The sequence below is a fragment of the Armigeres subalbatus genome, chromosome 2 (assembly GCF_024139115.2).
Source record: "Armigeres subalbatus isolate Guangzhou_Male chromosome 2, GZ_Asu_2, whole genome shotgun sequence".
Taxonomy (NCBI): domain Eukaryota; kingdom Metazoa; phylum Arthropoda; class Insecta; order Diptera; family Culicidae; genus Armigeres; species Armigeres subalbatus.
Genome location: NC_085140.1, coordinates 115,247,641 through 115,272,098, shown reverse-complemented (window position 1 = coordinate 115,272,098; position 24,458 = coordinate 115,247,641). Strand labels below are relative to the sequence as shown.

The 24,458-nt window shown below is 40.9% G+C and overlaps 1 protein-coding gene across 1 annotated transcript in view; it reads left to right on the top strand.

Annotated features, from left to right (window-relative positions):
• The window catches only part of LOC134210694 (uncharacterized), a 55,308-nt gene extending 31,900 nt beyond the window's left edge, over positions 1–23,408 (top strand). The window contains exons 3-5 of the mRNA XM_062686907.1: positions 5,886–6,114; positions 21,889–22,095; positions 22,386–23,408. Coding sequence (XP_062542891.1) covers positions 5,886–6,114; positions 21,889–22,095; positions 22,386–22,700 — 751 coding nt within the window. The 3' untranslated portion in view covers positions 22,701–23,408. The remainder of the gene's footprint in view (positions 1–5,885; positions 6,115–21,888; positions 22,096–22,385) is intronic.
• Positions 23,409–24,458: the final 1,050 nt, after the last annotated feature.

The following is a 24,458-nucleotide window of genomic DNA, read 5'->3' as shown; positions in this document are numbered from 1 at the left end:
TACCCCCAGGGGTACATGTACCCCAGGTTGGGAACCGCTGCCCTACAGGATTGGCAGCCCCCACAGAAAAGTAATGATTTTCGCTTTGTTCTCGCTCATTTTGTGTGTGGGAGGAACCGCACAGCTGTGTAGAACAAGTTGAAATGCATCATCAGAACCAGTGCTCCCCTGCGTTTGGAGCTTTAAAAAAAAATATCAGCTTCCCGAATCAGATTCTTATCATGACAATTGACAGCTTGCGAAAAACGTCTCTCGCGGTATGCTACATATCGTATATTTTGAATTCAATCCCTGCCACTAATATTCTAGCACTTAAGTTTCTACTGTGTATACCCAGGTAAAAGGTGAGAGATTTTTCATCTTATATTTAACAATTTTATGGATTAGTTCTTTCGTTTTATTGCTCTTTTACCAAAGGATAATGCGACAAATTTCTATTGCCTATGTTAAAAATAGCGCAAATTTGTTCTTTACGGATAAAACTACGATCATTTTTCGAAGATTTATGGATCGTTCAATACCTACATACTTGTGAGATATTTCAGTTTTTTGACGTAGGACTAGGTCTGTCTTTTCTATATTGGGGTTTTCGAGTTTGGTTGCAGTTAGTTATTGGAAAAAGGCATTGGGGAAAGAAAATTGGATCTTCTCAGGACCAGCATTTTCTGGACAGAAATGGTTGATTGCAAAAATGGCCTGTTTCGGTGGCATCGCCGTAGTAGCTTGGTTGCTGTTAGTGATTTTATCCATTCGAACAAATTTAGTGCCTTATCTCCCACCGATGTGCTCTAGTGATTCTGCTACCGAAGGGCAACTTTCTATCGTCGCCAAACGATTAAGCAATAATCTTTCTGTTCTGGCTTTTCTGGTCATAGAATTTATAAAGCGGAGTGATTCTACTACCTCCGACGTTTCGACCCTTGGTTTGGGCCTTCTTCAGGGAGGTCTACAAGATTTTTATTTTAATATATAATTTTATGTTGGCACACATTTTTAAAATAGAAAAATCTTCTTATAGGGCTGCCGCTATATGTCTATCGCCTATTGTTGGACGATTAATTGTCGGGGAAATGGTGAATTACACCCACAAACCATACCCACAAATATGCATCACAACCCGGGCAGAAGCTATGAACAGAATAACAAAACATGATATGGACTTGATTGATATAAGAGATAAAAGAACAGGCCACAATATCAAAATTTTTCACCGAAATATCATTTAAATATCAAGATATGCTATGGATAAGAACAAACTAATGGCACTTGATATCGATCACTTATTACAAATAACATATCTTGATATCCTCATGATATTTAAGTGCAAAATATTGATATTGTCGCCTGATCTTTTATCTCTTATATCAATCATGTCCATATCTCATTTTGCTATCTTATCAACATTTGATATTATTGAGCTATTTTCCTCTACTCGTGAAGCTATTTACAAAAAATGATAACCCATATGTTTCCAACACACAAAATAACAGACACATATTACAGCTCTAGCTCTAAAACTATTTAAACGTCCAGCAATAGGAGATAGACATAAAGCGGCACTTCTACAGTAAGATTTTTTTATTTAAAAATGAATGTATGCCAACATGAATTCAAATATTAAAATAAAAATCTTGTAGACCTCTCTGAAGAAGGCCCAAACCAAGGGTCGAAACGTCGGATGTAGTAGACGATCGATCCATCTTGCCGGCTGTGCACCTCGTCTTCTTATTCCCGTCGTTCGATCGTTGTCGAGAACCATTTTCACCGTATTACTGTCCGACATTCTGGTTACGTGCCCGGCCCACCGCAGTCTTCCGATTTTCGCGGTGTGAACGATGGATGGTTCTCCCAACAGCTGATGCAACTCGTGGTTTACCCCACCATAGATGGAACGCAGCACTTTCCTTTCAAAAACTTCCAGTGCGCGTTGGTCCTCCACGAGCATCGTCCAGCTCTCGTGTCCGTAGAGAACTACCGGTCTAATGAGCGTCTTGTAGATTGTCAGTTTGGTACCGCGGCGAACTCTATTCGATCGGAGCGTTTTGCGGAGTCCAAAGTACGTACGATTTCCTGTCGTGTTGATGGCTAGTCCAATCCGTTTAGCTTTAGAATGCCCCTGAAACTCGAACTACGCACATCATCCGATCCATCGTCGCCTTGATCAACCGTATCAGTTTATCAGGAAATCCGTTTTCGTGCAATAGCTGTCTTAGCTGGTCCCGATCGATTGTATCAAATGCGGCTTTGAAGTCGATAAATAGATGATGCGTGGGCACGATGTATTCGCGGCATTTCTGCAATACCTTATGTTCGCCGAACACCTGGTCTGTGGTAGAGCGTTCACCCATAAATCCCACCTGGTACTGCCTCACGAACTCTCTCGCAATTGGTGTTAGTCGACGGCATAAAATTTAGAAGAGTAACTTGTAGGCGGCGTTCAGCAATGTGATTGCGCGGTAGTTGCTACAATCCAGCTTATCGCCCTTTTTGTAGATGGGACACTTTACACCTTCCATCCACTCCTGCGGCAGAACCTCATCCTCCCAAACCTTGGTAATCACTTAGTGCAGTGCTCTAGCCAGTGCCTTACCACCGAGTTTAAACAGCTTTCCTGGTAGTTGGTTAACTCCAGGGACTTTGTTGTTTTCAGTTGGCCGATCTCCTCCTGGATTTTCTGGAGATTCGGAGCCGGAAGTCGTATGTCGTATGCGGCGTGCTTCCAGGTTCCATACCGCCACCCTTGTCTGCCACATCGCCATTTAGGTGCTCTTCGTAGTGTTGCCGCCACCTTTGGATCACCTCACGCTCGTTTGTAAGAAGATTCCCGTTTATGTTCTTACACATATCAGGCTGTGACACGTGGCCCTTACGTGAACGGTTCAACTTCTCATAGAACTTTCGTGTGTTATTAGCGCGGTACAGTTGCTCCGTCTCTTCACGGTCTCGATCTTCCTGCTGGCGCTTTTTCCTCCGAAAAATCGAGTTTTGTCTGTTCCGCGCCCGTTTGTATCGTGCCTCGTTCGCTCTCGTGCGGTGTTGCAGCAACCTCGCCCATGCTGCTCGTATGTCTGCTCCAGCTGTGCATAGAACGCTTCTTTCTCGTCGTCGGGTCTCCCTTCGTGTGGACTGTGCACGTTGATGATGCTATAGTTGAAGAATCGGCCTTTTTTCCTCAGCTTGCACATCCTTGCGTTGATTGGCTGCCACCAAATCACGCGTTGGCGCATCTTATCCAGCAATATGAAGCCGGTTCCCAGCTCGTTGGTGGTGCCACAGATTTGGTAGAAGGTAGCCGTTCGATGCCCGCTTTTCCACACTTTCTGTCCTGTCCAGCAGATTTCCTGCAGCGCTACGAAGTCGAAATTGCGGGGAAATAATTCATCGTAGATTATCCTGTCGCAAGCCTAGCGACTTGCAGTTCCATGTTCCAAGCTTCCAATCGTGATCCTTTATTCGTCGCCTAGGTCGTTGCCGATTGTATCGAGTCTCATTATCTTCTATGTCGTAATGATTGGTTTCAAAGGCGGCTTATTGGGCCTGCGCGAACCTCCTGTCTAGTCGGAGGGCCATCGTGTCAGGGCTGTTTAGCGTCCCACCTAACACCAGGACTTGGGCTTGTGCGATTTGAGCGGCACACGGTCGCTTCGGATGCATGCAGCTTATTATAGAGATTTAAGGGCCCACTGTCAAACCCCACCACATCCTAGGCAGGTGCCACAACTCGCAGATGGCTTGGGGAGGGATCGTCAAGCCCTTGGACATAGTCGCTGCTGCCCCCAAAAAATTAAACAGGATGCTTTGAATCTTCAGTCTCTCCCAGGCTTCGAAACCGCTCTCTGTAGAATCTCGATCAAAATGCCTCGCGTCGAAAAGCAGCTTTCTTGAATCTTACGAAGTAATCTCATTAGCCCCGCCCTTTCATTAATCGTAATGAGTGCACATAATATTTACACCCATGTATCAGATCACAAAGGGGCGGGACTGAAGGACTTACTTTATTGAATACAAGAAAGCTGCTTTCTGACGAGCGTGAGTCATTTTGATCTGGATTCCACAGAGAGCGGTCGAACAAGATTTCAAGCAGAGCAGTCTCAGCAGCACGAAGACGCTGGTAGCAGTTTCGAGTGCTGGTGATTCTGCTATCGAAGGGTAACTTTCTGTCGTCGCCAAACGATTGAGTTGTGCACTATGAAGAAAATTTAACTCAGATTCAAACGGGCTTGGTAGTCATATGGCTACTGCTTCTGCCTCATACGCAGGAGGTCGTCCCAAGCAGCACAAATTGTTTCACTACTGAAAATTGTGCTGCAACTATTCAGAAAGAAACATTCTTTGCGTATGTGCCATCAAACATAACTCTCTTGCAATCTAAAAAACGGAAACTGCCTTCGATTGCAGAAAAATTGCAATAATGTTGCAAAAGACTACAGCGGAAAAAATAAAATAAAAATATAAAACTGGATTCTGTTTATGGATCTTATGATTGATAGTCTATCACTCTACCACAGCACCATTCAACACTTCGAAGGTACTGCATGTTGGCTCACCATAAAAACCATACGATTATGAAATTTTGTACTCTGGTTTCCTGTTACTTGATTGCACCATCACAGGAAAAAAATGTAAGTTGTCAAAAAGTTGAACGATGCTAAATTAAACATGAAGACACATTCAACTTATCTGCAACTTAATTTAAACAAACAATTACATTTTAAAATGCGCATTGAAGTTACATGGTAAAAAATATGCAACTTAATGATTTTGTTTCGTGTTTGCAACATGAAGTGTAGTATTCTTTGTTGGTTGGTTTCCAAATGTCAAACACGTACTGCATTGCAATTTAAATGAAACATTGATCACAATTCGAACGTTTTTGACATATTGATACAACTTTTTCGTGCTTTGACCGTTATAATGAAACTGAATAGAAAGAAGGTGCTTTTAGGAAGATGTCGCATGTGCTACTTGGGGTGGGTTCAATCCCAGGTCCGTTCCATTTTCTCCTCCTTTGTATCTTTCTCTGTATTTCTCATGTTCTAGCAATCGCTAGAACTGGAAATGGACTTCCATACCGTTTCCATTTCTATGCTATACCTTTAACTTGGCCATTCTAGTAGTAAATGCTAGAATTGGAAATGATCGGAAAAGCTTGTTTCCTACATCCAATAAGAAATTCTATCAGTTGCTTTCTCCTATCTGTCACATTAGCAGCTCGTTAAGCAAGACGAACCTCTGCCCCTCGACCCTAACCCAAAAATTCCAACAAATTCCACGTGAACTTGTGGCAAGTGCATAGGTATATTCGGCTTGCAGTGGGCGAGTCATTGCATCATCATTTTCTCCCACTTTCCTACATTGTCTTGCATTCTGACGTGGCAGGCGCCAAATATGACCTAACAAATGAGATCTCCAGTACTTGTACATTGAAGATGTGTGCTAGTCCCAATCAAAGATCTGTTGATTCTCTGTGCAATAACAGCTGATCTGGTTATAATGAAGTAGCAACAATCAGGTGAGCTTGAAGAAAATTTAACTCAAATTCACCTGATTTTGTATAAAATCGATTTCAATTCCAATGACCAACAGGAACAAAACCAAATAATCTCGCCAGAAAATTTTCACTTCCACCGACGACAGCCAAATCGATGAAGACGCCATCTTCAGCTGCTTTAGTGTTTGAAATGGCGCATCATTAAAAATAAAGGATGTTTTCAGAATTGTCATTGTCGTTTATACGAATAATCTTGAAACTGAATTTTAAAATATTTTACATAAAGAAACCTTGATAAGAAAATGCATTTTAGCCTTCATTTTTCTCCAAGTCATCCAAAAACGTTAATAATAGAAAAAACTCGAGACTAAATTCTAATTCCCCAAATTTCCAGGTCGGTCGACCGCGAGCAAACCAGCCTGGGCCGTGCCTCGCCCCTGTCCAGCAAGCCACTGTTCGACTTCAACGGAGACGAGTTCGACGAGGAGCTGTCGCAGGCCCGTTCCCGTGCCTCCAAGGTCATCCATGAGAAGTCGGTCATCGATTCGCGCTCGGAGCGGCTACGCAGCCACAGCCTGGCCCCGGTCACCAGCGTCGCCCTGGAGAACGACTTCGACGAGCAGGTGGGTTCAAGTTACAGACGTTTTCTGCTGAGACGCTCGAGCGTCAACCGGGACAACTCGGTCATTTATGTGATCCCTCTGCCGAGCGATTCGCACTACATCCCACGATCCTACTACGACTATTACGACTACTACAACAGCGTTGGCTGCGGATGTGGTTGCTCCTAAACGATAAGCGTGAACCGGAAAATATGTTTTGATGTTTAACCAACTTATCTACCTGTTTTGAGTATAACTCTACTGTTTACTAATCACACCACTCCCAGTTTTGATTACAATATGTTTCCAAAATTTTCTGTACAACGGAAAAGTCTATTACGCGAGCAAACTACTATCTCTTAATGCTAAATTCCATTTTTTGCACGATTTTGTAGCAACTGCCTTGCCAATTCCAGGAATGTTGATTTGTAGTGTGCACACACGAAAAGTATGTAGTTAGAAAATTTAATTTCCTAGGGCCGAAACACCTTACAAATATCCACGCGAACGAAAATTTATTTCCTAATCATGAGTCGAAATCGATATGTTTTTTTTTGTGTAACAAGCGCTTGTTATTATTGGTAACATTATTTAGAAAAGTAAACCTTCGATCAAGTACTTCTATATGAAATGTGATTGAAAACAAACGAAATCTGCGCAGCTCTATCTGTGCTCTACTCTGTATGAAAGGTTGTATACAACTAATATATAACGTAATTAGTATTTACACTTTCTTATTGTAAGCCTATAATCCAGTTATGCAACAATACTCATTGTAACTAAGAAATATTTACAGGAATGATGATAATAAAATGTGATATTTCTAGAGAGGAAAAGTCTCAGTCCAGTTGTTCTTTTTTCTAACTTATCAATCAATTCACTGAGCACTTCATAATCGTTCACACACAATAATCAGGCATGCTTTTCGTTCGCTGTCACACAGTCTATGTTATGTAGATGTTCTAGTTTCGGTAGTTCACTGGTTGTTGAGAGGAAACATATTTGATCAAAATGTATGTCCAAAATCCAGATCTATAGATAGATGGTTGTGGCTGTTCCCCATTATTAGTGTCCCCATATTGATAACATTCATTGGAACTAACTACTAACACTTCTAGCTACAATATGTGTTGATGACAAATATTAAAACGAGTTGTAGTATGACTTCGAAAAAAAATGTTTTTTTTTGCCAGAATACGTATTTTTGGACGAGGATTCAGAATATATAAAAATCTCATGTTGGCCAAAAATGTTACATATGTAGTTTCTCAAACAAACGGTTCATTTAGTTCCTCTGGTTCTTGCCCGCTCTATCGCGGCCATTGACTCTCGGCTAAAATAAAAACTTCCCCTAAAAAATGAATACTTTCCATAAAAAAAAATGAAATTACCAATGAAGAAATCAGGGTATGAGCAATAAATAAATATAAAATTTCCATGATAAATAAAGCAAAATTTCCATAAACAATCAACAATTTTTCTACAAAACAAAAATAAAAATAAATTAACACTTTTAAAAGCAAAACTGCATTTATATTAGAAGAATTTTCCATAAAGAAATCAATGGTTCTGGTACGGCCACATCGAACTTAATATCGTATGTGAGTTTTATTTCAAAAGAGCAGTCTGGGGAGTTTTTATAATTCAAGACGAAGAAATCAATAAATTAAATTAAAATGTTTCACGAAAAAAAAATACAAAATTTTCATAAATATAACAGTAAACAATTGCAAAATTATCCACAAAATAATATATTTTTATCACAAAAATTAAAAACATTCCCCAAAAAAAAAACAATAAAGAGCCATGGAAAAACATAAATTTTTTATTTTATCAATTTTTATCCTTTTTTTATTTTTTTTATTTAAAATAAATTAGTGCTTTTTATTGATTATGTATTTTGTAGAAAGCTTTTGATGTTTTATGGAAAAATATATTTATTTTAAGAAAAATGTTGAAATTATTTATTGCTAATATTGCTTTATTTATGGAAATTTGTATTTTGATTTCTTTATGGATTCTTCTTTTATAATTGCAATTTTTGCTTTTAAAGTGTTAATTTATTATTGTTTTGTGGAAAATTCTTGATAGTTAATGGAAATTTTGCATTATTTGTGGAAATTTTATATTTATTTATTGCTCATACTCCGATTTCTTTATTGGCAATTTTCAAATTTTTCATGAAGAATTTCTAATTCTTCATTGATTTTTTACTGCCGTTGATTCTTCTCTTCAATCTTCCGACAGGTAGTATTGGTCGGTAATCCATTCGTTCCGCGAGGTGCGTAGCTTACCTATGTTGTTCTCGCTGGTTTCGCTAAAGACCACCCATCTACGCTGCCACCTTTCTGAACATCCGATGCTCGAGTTCTACCCAAGCAGTATAAGTCAAGTGAATCTGGTTGTTGCAACCTAATTGTGAGTGAATTTGGTCACATATAATTAATGTGATCTCTTTTCTACGAACAATCTCTTCACAGCTAAATCTTCTAGCCAGCTTGTGTTTAGTCGTCGTTCGTGTGCCTAGTGCCACCGCTGAATCTAAGCAATGCGTAATCGAATCCTGCCAATTTAAAGGTGATGGTCAAATGCGGTGTCACGTCAATTATTCTTAAGATGAAAGTTACATCACGTGGCTAGGTAGCGCAGTCCTTGTCATACCGAAAAACAAACATTCAATCCCGAAAAACGTAATCAAAAATGCAAGTGCTGCAAGAAACGAGCAGGGAATTTTAGAGATAGACAATGTTGGAATTGGGGAGGTGTGACAACCGCCTCCACCGCCCCCCTTTAACTTTGTTCGAATCCGTAAACAAGGTTTATAAGAGGCTTAAGTCTCCCGAGTTGCCTGGTTCGGGAAAAGGGGGGCTCACGACCTTTTGAAAATCTAATAAGATGTGCTTGTATAGCCCTCATGCTTAAGGAAGAGGACGAGGGCAGTGATGCTGACAGCATCGTCTGAAACCATCGTCCGAAATCCTTGATGCTTGCAGGTATTCCATAAGTTTCCCTGAGAACATGGAATTTGTGACATCGGCATACGTAGTGCTGCACAGTATTGTGAGATCCGCATGTGGCCGGTTCAGAGTCGAGAGACAATTAGCTGATTCTTTAGGTTGCTTAGAGACAATAGGTTTGCAAAGGCCCAATAAACCGCCTTTAAAAACTACCATTACGAATGACATAGAAGATAATAAGACTAGATACAATGGGCAACGAACTAGGCGACGAATAAAGGATCACGATTGGAAGCTTGGAACATGAAACTGCAAGTAACTCGGCTTCGCAGGTTACGACAGGATAATCTACGATGAATTACATCCCCGCAACTTTGACGTCGGTCGTAGTGCTGCAGGAAATCTGCTGGATAGGACAGAAAGTATTGAAAAGTGGCATCGAGCCAAAGCTGTGGCACCAACAACGAGCTGGAAACCGGCTTCATAGTTTTGGTCAAGATGCGATGACGCACGTTTTGGTGGCAGCCAATCAAAACGCCCACACGAAGGAAAACCCGACGACGAGAAAGAAGCATTCTGGACAGCTGGAGCAGACTTACGATGGATGCACACTGCGGGACGTCAAAATCGCCAACGCCGGCATGAACGCACAGGTAGGCAGGGAGGAAATGTATAGACTGGTCATTGGACGGCAACGGCCACCGATGCATTTTGCAGCCTCACGCGGTATGGCAATCCGAAGCACTTTCTTCCCCCGTAATAATATCCACAAGGCTACATAGAATTCACCTAATCAAGAAACGGAAAACCAAATCGACCACGTTCTAATCGACAGAAAATTCTTCTCCGACATCACGAACGTCCGAACTTACCGCAGCGCGAATATTGAATTCGACCACTACTTCGTTGCAGTATGTCTGTGCTCAGAACTCTGGACGGTGTACAACACGCGTCGGAGTCGTCCACCGCGGCTAAACGTTGGGTGGCTACAAGACGGTAGACTAGCACAAGACTACGCCATTGGAAGCACCGCAACCACGGCACTAGGCACGGTGCCCCCGGATCAAAGAACCGACTGGTATGACGGCGAAAGTGAGCAGTTAGTTGAGGAGAAGAACGCAGCATGGGCGAGATTGCTGCAACACCGCACGAGGGCGAACGAGGCACGATACAAACGGAGGAAAAGCGCCAACAGGAAGATCGAGACCGTGAAGTGACGGATCAACTGTACCGCGCTGATAACGCACGAAAGTTCTATGAGTAGTTGAACCGTTCACATAAACGGGATCTTTCTGACGAACGAGCGTGAGGTGATCCAAAGGTGGTGGCAGCACTACGAAGCGCACCTGAATGTCGATGTGCCATACGAAGGTGGCGCTATGGTAATGAACCTAGGAGCACGCGCTCTGGACATACGACTTCCAGCCCTGAATCTCCAGGAAATCCAGGAGGAGATCTGCTGGCTGAAAAACAACAAAGCTCCTGGAGTTGACCAACTACCAGGAGAGCTGTTTAAACACGTTGGTGAGGCACTGACGAGTGCGCTGCATTTTTTGATTACCAAAGTTTGTGAGGATGATATTCTGCCGCAGGAGGTGAAGGTGAAGGTGAAGGTGAAGTATGTTCTTTCTACAAAAAGAGCGATAAGCTGGATTGTAGCAACTACCGAGCAATCACATTGCTGAATGCCGCCTACAAGGTACTCTCTCAAATTTTATACCGCCGACTAACATCAATTGCAAGAGATTTCGTGGGGCAGTACCCGGCGGGATCTATGGGTGAACGCTACCACGGAGCAGGTGTTCGCCGTACGTCAGGTATTGCAAACATGCCATGAATACAACATCCCCACAAATCATCTATTTATTGACTTCATAGCCGCATATGATACAATTGATCGGGGCCAGCTATGGCAGCTAATGCACGGAAACGGTTTTCCGTATAAACTGATAGAGATGATCAAGGCGACGATGGATCGGGTGATGTGTGTACTTCGAGTTTCAGGGGCATTCTCGAATCCCTTTGAAACGCGCAGAGGGTTACTTCAAGGTGGTAGTCTTTCGTTTCTGCTATTCAACATCACTTTGGAGGGGGTAATGGATGGAACATAGTCCCTGCTGCCCCCTGCGGTACTGTCTCCCTTCTCTAGGTTTTAACGTCCCTCAAAAGGACAATTGACGGAAATTGCTGGTTCTGATACGGGGCTGTCCATGAACCACGTAGACTCTTGAGGGGGAGGGAGGGGTTTCGAAAAAGTCTACGTTAGTCTACGAAGGGGGACGGGGGGGGGTATACTAAAAGTCTACGTAGACCTTTTTTATTTTTATTTTTTTTTGAAAAACAATTTATACAGAAGCTATGTGCAAAGTTCACTTGTTCGATTTCACTTAGGATCTTCCCAAAAGTTGTTGCAAGACTTCATCGAAATAATCTAATGAATTTCACTGAAGTATTAGTCTGAACTACGGCCTAAAACTATATGGATATTCCCAGGAAATTCTTCTGTGCTGAGCAGGAAAATTCTACGGAGTATTCTATAAAAATTTTCGAGAAAATTTCAAAATTTCATTTTGGATTTTATTGCATTCTTTTTTTTAAATTTCCTCGTGATTCTTTATAATTTTCAAAATTTCCGCGAGAAACCCTTCACTGGAGATTTTCTGGGAGGTCCCCGGGAATTTTTTCTTAATTGCGGAAATTCTTCGGAATTTTCGCGAGGAATTCTTCGGATATATAAGCGAAATTCTTCGAAATTTCCATAGGAAATTCTTCGTATATTTTAGGGCAATTTCTTCGGGAGTACTAATGCAAATTCTTTGGAATGATCGATGGAAAATCTTAGGAATTTCCAAAGAAACTGTTGAAAATTTCCACGAGAAATTATTTGAATATCCCACCAAAAACTCTTTGAGTTTCCGTAAAAAAATGTTTGCCATTTTTGTAAGAAAGCTTTTGTAATTTTCTTGAAAAATTATTCGAAATTTTTACGAGAAATTCACCAAAATTTCAACTGAAAATTCTCTATAATTTCCACCGCAAATTATTCGGAAAATTCTTTGGAATGTCTTTAAATAAAAAAAAAACTCCTCAGGAAATTGCTCCAAATCTGCAAGCAAGAAACGTAGGAAACCATTCCAAAATTCCAAGGTAAATGTTTCGGAATGTCCATTTAAACATAAAATTACCTTGGAAAATAATTCTAACTTTCACGGAAATTCTAAAAATTCTTCGGTTTTATACAAATTTGAACCGGCGTGAATAATTGTAGGTCAGATGTGTGACATATTTTAAGCAGTAGCGCGCCGATGCAAAAGTGTCGGCAGCGGTGGTGCACACCTCTAGGAGGAATCAAATTCAACAGAAATTGAATTAAATGACTTGGAGTTTTGGTTTCAGGAGCAGAGGACAGAGGATTAAATTTGATTTCGATTTTGATTGTCCAATCACATATGATATTTTGTAAAATTACGTGGTTTGTGGACAGCCCCTACCCTACTGCCCCTACTCCGGAGGTCACCCGTGTTGTTGCCAGGTACTCTACAGTGGCCGGGACCCAAGTTAAGGTTAAATTCGGTCAAAACGTGTTGGATCCAGAGGTGCTTGGGCGTTTCTCTTTGAAGTGCGGATATGACACTGGCAGACGAAGATAGGCTTCCTGGACAGGTAGGTGCCCAAGTAGCATAGATGCTTATGGTCAAATGCTGCATATGTGACTGCATTCGGTCACAATCAAGCTCCAATCAAGTTTGATTGAAATGTGCTATCTGGGTGGCGGTAAGCTTTAAGCTATGCCACACTTATTTGAAAAATCTCAAAATCTTTTTTCAAGACATATATTTCCTGAAAACAAAGATTTTCATTCCCAGGGGATAAAATAAAGTTTTTTTCATTGATGAAGTTTAAATAAAACACAATCGAACGCACACTAGTTAATCGACTCATCGACCGCACTTAGCAGAACAAAATATATCGATGATCGCGCGATCGCTCTGCGTACTAATAAAAACACGATAGAACACGCACTAAATTTTTATTTGTCATTAATTTAATTACCCGTACAACGCAGAACCAAATATATAAATGATCGCGCGATTGTTCTGCTTATTAGAGGAAACACGATCGGACGCGCACTTATATTTGATTTGCTAATTAATTTATTCACCCATACAAAACAGAACAAAATTTATCGAAGATCGCGTGATCGTTATGTATTTGTTAATTAATTTATTGTATATTCGCACAACGTAGAACAATACATTTTGGTGATCGTGGGATCGTTCTGCGCGCAAGAAAAGAAAAGAAAAACTGGCCTGTAATATTTTCAACATATATCATACCGTGATGAAAACGTATACTTGATTTTTTGTAGCATGGAAAAGTAGTGAGACGCCATATTTGTCATTACATGTTCTACTATGTTTCTCACAAAACAATTTGATATATAGGTTTAATAGTGAAAATTGTTTAAAGAATCTTAATAAAGAAAACTAGCATCGAAATTGATTTCAATTATTTCTATATAGGGAACAACTGATCTGTTAATGTATAGATTTGTAGAATTGCCTATGGAATTCACAGGAATTCACTCCACAGACGAGCCGAGGCGAAGGCGAGAGTAGCCAAACAAACTGTCAGTTGGTCTGGGTTCAGCCAAACGGCACCAAGCGGCTTTTTAACTGACTTGTAAAATTTTGTTCGCACAAGGAAAACGGGAATCATTTCATATCAGTGCGTACGTATATTTTTGATGAATGATGTCCTCAGTTATGAGGTTGGGGGATGATCGATACGATTTGCGATCAATTAAATCCAATAAACGAAAGCTTGAGCAGAAAAATAGGTGATTTTTTGTTGGCGCTTGGTGTGTTTTGGCAGAACCCCGACCAGTTAGTGTAGCCAAACGAGTATGTGGTCACGAATGCAATTTAAATCACGGATGTCATATCCGCGTGATACACTGTGAGAAAATGGAAAAACACAGTAAATCGAAATGACTCAACCGTGTCTCCGCTCGTCCTTGGAATCCACAGCGTCTACACTATCAAGTGATGGTACAAAATGCGAGAAAAAGATGTAGGAATTTTAGGATGAAACAAACTCACCGCGTATCAACCGGTAGAACTTTCTTAAACAAGCTTTCATATAAAATAAATATAACTCAATAACTTTTTGGGAGTAGAAATCACTTAAAAAACAGAAAAAAAATTTTAAATACGTAATCGAATTTTTAAGAAATCCATGTTACACAAACTACGACTCCCGTGGCTAGATCAGATCGGTTTCCTGTCTATATGGTCCCCGATTATGACCCCAAACGCACTGGTCATCTTTCGTACGGATCGCGATATAACGTCACGCAATGCGAAAATCAACCGAAAAAAACGCCGTATTTCCTTCAGTCCAAAAATGGCCAGAATGCTGAAATGGAGCATTTTCTTTTCATTTTTAGAAGAAACTGCACAAAATCCGCCAAGTGGTCCTAACGAAGAAAAAAATCACGGGAGCAAAAATTTTAACGTCAATACTCGCGCGCGGCACACTGCGATCCCTCTCCCGGTTTTCGGGTGCCTTTTCGTAATAATAACGTAAAGCTTGTAAATGCCACTAATGAGCGAGATTGAATGACTACAGTACAGAGCCACCTAGAGGTAAAATAGTGGAAAGTTTGAATTTTCCCATAGATTTAGTTGATTTTTCCCATATTAACTTCATGATTGTTGAACACCCACTTAGACTTGACGCATCCAACTAAAATATTTCCAGTAGCCGCAACTGCTTCAGCAGAAGTTTTAGTACAGGTGTGCGGGAGTCTATCCGATAAAATCATCTTGGTTCCGGTGACTCAGACGCCTAGCCCACGACCTGAAAAGGATCCATGCGCCACCGATCGAGTTGTCACCTCTTCGGAAGTTGTGCGCTATGGAGTTGTTAATATTGGCTTTGAAAGGGTGCCAGCTTCTCGCTCCATGCCAGGGATGCAACATGTCTGCCTCACCAGTTCCCGGAACAAGTCGGTTGCAGCAACTTGATTGTGACTATATCTAGTCACATACCAGCTGTAGTAACCTATGTGGAACATGTGTGCTGCTAGGGAGAAATGACTTAAGTACCATTCCCGAAGGAGACAATCTTCTACGTTTGTGGGATGCCCGACCTGTGAGACCCTTTTAGGGAGGGTTCAAGTTTTCTCAAAAGATGGGAGGGAAACGAGTTGGCTGGCAGGGGAGCGTAGGGACTTCCCGACTGGAAGGTCGTGCAAAGAAAAACATCGGTATTCAGTGCTGATTTCCACCAACGACGCCACTGTTTCCTTGGTGACCATTATCATCATCGATCGCGTTCGAATAGAAAGCCATTCATTATTGTTACAGGGCCAACCTCGCCAGTAAATCCACCTGTGAAAAAGTGATAAACATTTTCAACATTTGCCACAAATCTGTCAACAATCATCCGGTCACAAGACGGTTACAATTTGCACACCAAGCACACTTATTTCACCCAGAATTACCTTTGGCCTCCAATGTCAGTGCACTACTACTTTAAGCTTATGACACACGTTAGGCTCAATCGCTAACTTACCTGGTTGAGTGAAATTTAGGAAAAACTAAGTTAGTATCCACACCTGAACTTCACACCACGGCGCGTGAATTAACTAGTTCCGCTCGTCCATAGACCAGAGCTATATGAAAGAGTCAAGTTTAAGGTTCCTCAGATCAAGGCGCGAGATTTCAGATCTCCATCGCCGGAGATTACGCGAAAATCATAAAGTTGATTTTTTGTGAAAAGAGGAAACATATCCATTTCGATCACTAATCTTTTCATTCGTTAGAAAAGCAAATTCAATCGTGGTACTGCCATAGCAACTCGCGTCACGGGAGAAGGATACCGATGCCGGCCATCGTGTGCAGCATCTGGTCCCCTTAGAGAAGGAAGGGATCCTAAATTCTTCTAAAGTTTTAGCGGCGTAATAGGCGGCTTGCCAGCATATGACCGCAGTAGCAAGGAAAAGCTCTGATAGACACTATAAGAATCTTGACGATTTTTTTGTTGGGAATGGGATGTCCTCCATTTTGACACTAGGCCCAAACAGCTGTTGTCTCCATCTCCATGCTCCAATGCACGTTCTGGCGTTCATAGTGAAACCCACTGAGCTGGCCCAGCGAAGAACGACACTGACGGCAGATTACGTTCATATCCGCGTGCGCATAATATCGTTGGCATTAGCATTAGCATTAGCGTTGAGCAATTCGCACAAATTCGTAGGTGGTACAAGCCAAGACTAAAGCTTGATCCACTTAGTATTTGGCCGTTTCATTCCAATTACTGCCCGTACCGAGAAGTAAAATACATCACTTCGTTGCGGGAGGTTTGTTTAATTTATGGTGAATGTTTCATCAGTATTGATGCTCACGTTCAGAAGTTATTGGAAATGGAACGCGAGAGATGGGAACAAATTTTGCACATTCACGTTGGAAATCCAACATGGTCAGGAGGAATGATTTCAAAGTATTTAAAATTACTAAAATTGACTGTAACAACTGTCAAACGTTATCGAGAAACACTATTGCTGGATCGCGTGGAACAAAACAACCGTAGAAATGGAACATACGGCTAGAAACTACAAGTGAAAGTCTGAAGAGCAGTTCGGAACAATTCTGGGATTTCCTTCGTGATTTAGCGAAAAAGGTTCACTGCGCGTATAGCACAGCTCAAATAATCTGCTGGCGCGAAGTTTTCAAGTCGTATGATGTCAATAACAGGACCCTGAAACAGAACCTGGTTGCTAAACATCGTGCAAGCATGTTGGTCGGGCAATTTCTGACGAAATACAATTGATGTATTTTGATGGGCGATGAAATTAAGATTAAAATGGACTTTCAATACCCAGGGCACAAGTTTTACCTTGCTTAACGGAAGGGTAATGCCCCAGGAAAATTCAAATATGTCTATGCAGGCAAAATTGCCCACAAATTGATGGTATGTCAAAGCATCCACAGTTGTGGAAAGAAAACTAAAGTTTTCATCACTGGAGCGACCGTAAATGGGCAATCATACAAGGAGGAGTATCTTTAGATCGATTTTTGCCATCCATTCAATCACACGACTGTCCGGTATTGCTTTGGCCTTACTTAACAAACTGCCATTACGGGATGTAATGGAATGGTATGAACCGAATGATAATGACGTTATTGAAAAAACTATCAACCCACAAAAATGCCCAAATTTTCGTCCAAACGAAAAATATTAGGTTATTATCAGAGGGTTACTTAAGAAATGGTGCAAAACAATCAGAAAACCATCTCATATGAAGATGTGGTGTGAAAAAATGGCAGATCAAGTTGACCGTTCTGCTGTGCAAAAAATAACAAGTGGTATTGAGAGAAAAGTCCGAGAATCCATCTGAAATGCCAATAAATAATTTTTCGATATTTTTTCCTTCAAAGTTTACTAAATTCCATGTATAATAAAACCTAAATCACCTTTTTATGTGCTTTTTCGGCAAAGAAATGTCTAATTTCGTGCCGCCAAATACTAAGTGAATCAAGCTTTATTGTATGAAAGTAATATCACCTTCATCCGTTACCACAGATATTGATTTGGGACTAACCACTATCTCTTAGATGGAAGCAATGTACTCTCCAATAGTCGAGATCTGTCCTGGCCACGTCCTTGCGAATGCTGAGGAAAGGGAAGGATGGTTTGTTGGACATCTACTTTAAGAAAGATGCAGAGAACTCTACGACCTCTCATAGATGCCGCGGGAGGTTTTTGGGTTTGTGTGGAAGGTTATAACAGTAGGAATCGTTTTGGTAGAACGTGAAACACAGAAATAACTAAGATAGAAATACAAAGTAGGAAAGGGACGAGCCTGGAATTGAACCCACGACCTCCTGCTTATAAGGCAGAAGCGATAGCCACTAGACCATCGAGCTCGTCGTGCTCAAAATATCGTTGGCACTGCCAAAAATGTAAATGTTGCGGGAAGTGAACGAAACACCCAGTTTGTAGCGGCAAGGAACAGCGTTGAAGCTACAAAAGTCCGATGGCGAGGAACAAATAAACGGGAATTCCGCGCAGTAGACTCAAATGCGGTTACCTCATTCAAGTATCACATCTACTACAGTAGCGCCAAAACGGCGGAACATGGAGTTGGTCTCAAAGTGCTCGGTAGCGTCAGGTTCTTCAACTATAGCTTGAACAATGTATTCGCACCATCCAACTACAAACCCGATTATTTGAAGATGTTCTTTGAGCCGATTATGTTTTAGTGGACGGTCGGCATTTTTCAGATGTCATTGATGTGAGGACCTTCGTGTTTTAAGCGCGTTTATTTAATAGTACCTTTATTACCTATGTGATTTAGCGTAATTTCGTTTTTTTGAAGATTTATTGCTTTTTATGTAAACAAGCTTCAAACATGTTCGATCCGGGAATCATTTTTTTTAATGCACATGCGAAACAAGCTACAAAAGTGAACCAACAACAAAGCTTTGTCTCACTTCTCACTCCTCATTTCTCACTTCTCACTGTGAAAATGAGTAGTGCGAAGTGGGTAGTGAGGCGTCACTACTCATTTCGCGCTTCTCGCTTTTTACAGTGAAAAGAGAAAAATGAAGAAGTAGGGTAACGGTACCAATAGTGGAGGTATTAGTAGATCCTCAAAAGAAAATATTTTTAAAAAATTAATATTTATGGGAAATTTACTGCTTTATTATCTTAGTCAATAGATAAACTATTAAATTTGCTAACAAAAATGAGATAGATGTCATTTAACATCAACAATTACCAAATATTGCTTGCACCACTATGGGTACATTGTTCTTTTAGTGGAGGTAAAAATTAATTTTGGTTCCTATAGTGGTGCTATCCATTGGTTTCTTATGAGACTCGCCACTATTGGTACAGTTACACCACTATAGGTGCAAGGGAGTCAATTTTGTTAAGGAAAATCATTGTTTTCAATCGTTTTTCAAGCGAAATCTTAAAGTAAGTTGCATTTAACAGGATATTTAAAGCATCAACTGAAACCATCGTAAAGCCTATAAATATGATAAATCTCATTAAAACCCCACTACCTCCACTATTGGTGCTACCTCCACTATTGGTGCTACCTCCACTAAGGGTACGGTTACCTTAGAAGTGAGACGTTTCTCTTCTCATTATTAATTCCTCACTTTTCAAATGAACTATTCGGCTGAATGACCTATTCTGCCAAACGTCCTTTACGGCCAAATTACCCTTTACGCCAAATTACCCTTTAAGCCAAAGAACCCTTCCGGCAAATGACCCTTTCGGCTAAATGACCCTTTCGGCCTGATGACCCTTTCGGCCAAATGACCCTTTTGGCTAAATTATCCTTTCGGCCAAACGACCCTTTCGCCCAAACGACCATTTCGGCCTAATGACCCTTTCGGCTAAATGACCCTTTCGGCCAAATGACCCTTTCAGCCAAACGACCTTTTCGGTCAAACGATCCTTTCGGCCAAACGACCCTTTCGGCCAAATGACCCTTCCGGCCTTATGACCCTTTCGGCCAAATATCCCATTCGGACAAACGAACTTTTCGGCCAAATGACCTATTCGGCCTAATGGTATGTTCGGCCTAGTGGCATTCGGCCAAATGGCTTTCGGCCGAATGGGGTTCGGCCAAACGACCCTTCCCCCTCCTCAATACCACCTACAAGGTTCTCTTTCGATTTTCGTTTAACAGACTGCGCCCGATTGCAGACACCTTTGTCAGATAATACCATAGCGATTTTCGAGATGAACGATCATCAACGAATCAGATGTATACTTTGCAACAAACCCTTGATAAATTCCAGGAGTAAGACTTGCGGACGCATCATTTGTTTGTGGGCTTAAATGCAGCGTACGACTCAAAGAAACGGAACGAACTGTGGCTGCTGGAACATGGCTGTCCGGCTGATCGTACGACGCTTAATGGGTTCAAATCGAGAGTCAGAATATCTGATTAGACATCAAATGCGTTCGTAACGCTAGATGGACTGGAGCAGGGCGACACGCTCTCTTACTGCTATTCAACATAGCTCTGAAAAGTCTCCTATGCAAAGAAACGGAACCATCGTCAACCAGTCTTACATGCTCCTTGGTTTTGCGGAAGACATCGACATCATTGGTATAGATCGCAGAGCAGTGGAGGAGGTCTTTCTTCCTTTAGAATGGAAGACTGAAATAACAGGTTTGATAATAAACTAAGTATCTGATGGATGGCAGTTATTAAGGCAAACGGTTTTGGTCCCGAGATGGAAATGGATGGGATGCATTTGAGGTTGTGAACGAATCATATATATTATATGTGATAATGATGTCAGCGGCTAATTGAAAAGACGTGTTGCTGCTGCAAGTCGGGCTTCTTACGGTTTGCGTAGCCAGCTAAAGTCTCACGGCTTACAGACATGGACAAAATTAGCTCTGTACGCATCGTTGATTTATCCAGTCCTATACGGTCATGAAGCATGGACGTGAAGAGATGCAGAATATCGAACTCTCAGAGCGAAAAATATTGCGTTCAATGCTTGGCGGCTGTGTGGGTCAAAACAATGAATGGTGCAGACGCTTTGAATCACGAGTTGTACCAAGTGTACAAAAATGCAGACATTTATTGGCGAGCGGATGAAATATGACTCGTTACAGTTGTCTAATGCCAGCAAAAGTTAATCAAAATATTTTTTTTTTGGAACATTTTTTCATGCAATTGGCTGGCATAAAAAGACAACCTGAAATAGCGTTTTGTTTATGCGGTCAAAAATATGATCAATCTGTTGTTGCTCAATGCTTTTTTTGGTAGATAGGTAATATTGGAATCCTGTTTCCAGCTAATCCTTCCATATTCAATAATAAAACAAATTAAAGAGTGAAAGGAAAGAAACCTGAAATATTTAATATTCTTGTACAGGGTCCGGCAATTGATTTGCGTAAGTAAAAATGAGTGAGTAAAAATAATATAATACAAAATATGTAGGAAACTTGTTTCCTCAAAACGTTGTCGAATCGCGGGCACGTCGTTATTTTGATACCAGGGGACGACAAGATTAGACGCCGGCTCAAAAAGTGAAGAAAACCTAACTAAGAGGTTTTCAGGGTTCATTTTGAGCTAAGAGCGGCCAGCAAAACCCTTTGGATTTCACTGTCTGGAGTACGGTGGAGGTTGCGTCTGCTCTAAAACATCATGTTTTTTGTGCAAGTCCTAAAGCGACATCTAGAAGTGGCATCTGGTAGAATAACACAAGAGCATCTGCGGGCCTTGTTCGATGCGTTCCTCGATCCTCTATGACGAGTGGTTAAGCTCATGGACGAAAAAGTTGATGTTGACGTTCAAAAAGTTATATGTTTTCTTGTGAAATTGAATGAAATTGAAATGAAATATTTTTGTTTTGATCAATTTATCTGTTTATTCTAATGTGGCACTTCAATCGCTGGACCCCGTAATATATTACTTGAGAATCATCCCGTCAGAATCTGATTTCAAAATTACCTTAGCATGAAAGCACAAATCATTCTATATTTTTGTTTCAATTCTAGTGGTATTTCCACATTTTGAGATCGCGCTAGAATGGATGCAATGCGGTACTTTATACTTGATTATATTTAATTATTTGGCTTTGATCACGATTCGACATTCTTCGCGGACATTCTTTACTCATGCCAACAGTTGAACGCAACACAAAAACACAACTCATCGAGTTCAATCACCAGATCTAATGCGGGATAGCGAACGATGCTAAAACCATCTGCCCACACAAACCGTCGGTTATTCGCACCGACAAACTTTTATTTTTAAATGCACAACTGATTCGTAACTGCTCGCTCTTTGCAGGTCCAAGCCACGTTGAACCGAATCCGCGCAAGCAAGAACATTCTGAATCAGCTCCAGAGCGACGATACACTGGAACAGGTTCGCAATGAAACCCGATCTAAGCTGAGCGAACAAACCGCCAAGAAACTGGCGGAAAAGTTGTCCAGCTATGACGATTCCAGCGATCTCGCTTCCACCGAAAAGCAATCCGTGAGGAAAACTCTCAAGGTAAAGTACTGCTTAGCTAAAGTCTAATACAAAGATCCGTACTAATTTTCTAAGTCGTCGTCTCCGTGCTTTGGCTGCTAATAACCACTAATTTTTACGCTTATCTATTCCGCCACCTGCCTCACTCAATCGCCTTAAAAAATATGCCACTCCAGCTGAAATATCAATCAGTGCTTCAGAATCGGCAAGCTTTGGGAACCTACCAGTAGCTTTTTCCCGATCCGCCTCACTGATCCTCAAAAATCGAACCTGCCCGCCTTGAAACACCTTTTCCCCCCTGTCCACCGTAGATTAGAGCAGTAACCGATAGCAGCTCTTCGCTGGACTCCAAGAGTGCCCTCAAGTGGAAGGACGAAACGGCGGAATCGTTCGCGGCGAAGCGAGCCAACGCCACCAGGGCCCGGCTGGCCGATCTGGACCAGGAGATGCTGGATTTCGAGGAGAAACAGGCGGCCCGCGCTCGCCGGTCGGCCCATCTGAAGAAGGTTCTCGCGGAAACGTCCTGCGATGATCTGATCCCGGCCACCACCACCGATCAGGCGGGAACCAAGGTGACCACCGGAATGGTTCGATTCAAGACACAGAAGAAGGTGGTTTCGTTCTAAGAGGATTTTTTTTCTAGTGGTAGTAAAAATAAATTGACTTATCATTTTTTCTGAGAATTCCTACTTTTTAAGTTATCGTTTACTATAATGTATAAATTTTTGAACATATTTTTTAGGATGTAAGCCCTTCACATGATAGAAATCTTACAAGTGGCACTGAGCACTGTTATACCCTGTCAAAAGCAACAAGCTTAGAATAATGTTAGAGATGAGAATGAAGAACAGATGATATGAAGCGTTATTTATAAATAGAACAGTGTTACTCGAGAAAAAATTAACAAGGCATAACATTTTTAACCAAGGTAAACCGTGGCGGACGATAACAATAATCTATTTTAATGAAGCAACTGTCCTTGCATTGCGAGATTGTTGAACTCTCTGAATCACAGCACGTGTTCTTAGCTTTTTTTCTTTCGAGTAGACAGGCTGAATCTGAAATAAATTACGAAAAACTAAATATTAATTGCCAGCTATTTCGTTTTTATCAAAACACATCTCGACAACGCGGAAAACAGTCCACAACAAGAGTTATCATTTATAATGTATTTATACTTACCTTCTGTCGGGCATTATAATCAATACTCAGCTCAAAACCGCAGTTTAGGCAATACAATAGCTACTACAAATATTACTTATTCGTTGTTTTCTACTTTGTACTCCTTTTATTTATATTTGCACCCTTAAATAAAGATTCAAAAATACATCACAGAGCATTTATTTGAATAAATTATTGATCCGGTGAAAAGGTTTCAGCAGCGGAGTGATATTTTTGAATTTCAAATAAAATTTTCAGGCCACGCATGCAAATATTTTATTAACCACAAAGCTGAGTAGGGTTGACACGTGAAGCGTGAAGCCAGTGCGTTACATAGTCGACATAAACCTTGTACGCTAGTAATACGTAGAGCGATCTAGGAAAAATTGCTTCAAATACCAAAGTAAATCATTTCATGTCTTTTACACCATTTGATCAGTAGGGGAAACTGGACACACATGATCCCCACTTTTTGTTTAGGATATTTCTCGATGTAACATGCACAGATTTGCACGCTTCTTGATGGACTTGCTAAAGAATTTAATAAGCTATTCAAAAACGTCATTGGAAGCAATTATTTGTTCATGAAAGTTACCGAAAAATCCATTTTGCCGAAAGATAGAAAATTTGGCATTTTCAAAACTTGCGGGAGACTTGATCCCCATATAGGGGGAAATTGATCCCTTTATGAGCTGAACATGTTTAGGTTCTTCCAAATCTAATGAAAGGTTGAATTGGTCTAACCTCAAATACTAATAATTCTTAATAGTCTGCCGTAACATCAATCGTGCGAAAATAAAATATTGTTGGTATTAAGCAAGGCTAGTATTTTAGTTCTCGAATAGAGTAATAGTGACAGATAGAATGTCTGCTATAGCAACAAAATTGGTCATTTTCTCCAATAACTCCACTTTTCTTTCTAACCATTCACTCCACTGACAGTGATCATACCACGACAACCATGATGTTCCCAAGAGGATCTCTCTTTGTGATTGATACAGTTATGATACCAAAAATGGTTGATCGATACATAAATATATCTTTGTAATTTTAGAATCTAATTATTCTATTTAATCTCTGAAAATTGGCCACATTGCAAATGCCATTGCCATCCCTGAGTATCTGTTTTGGGACCAATGAAAAAAGACTGTGATACCGCCATCGGGGGTGAAAATGGGCCTGGGGGTGAGAATGGGTCATCGTTCTCACCGGCAGTCTTGAGG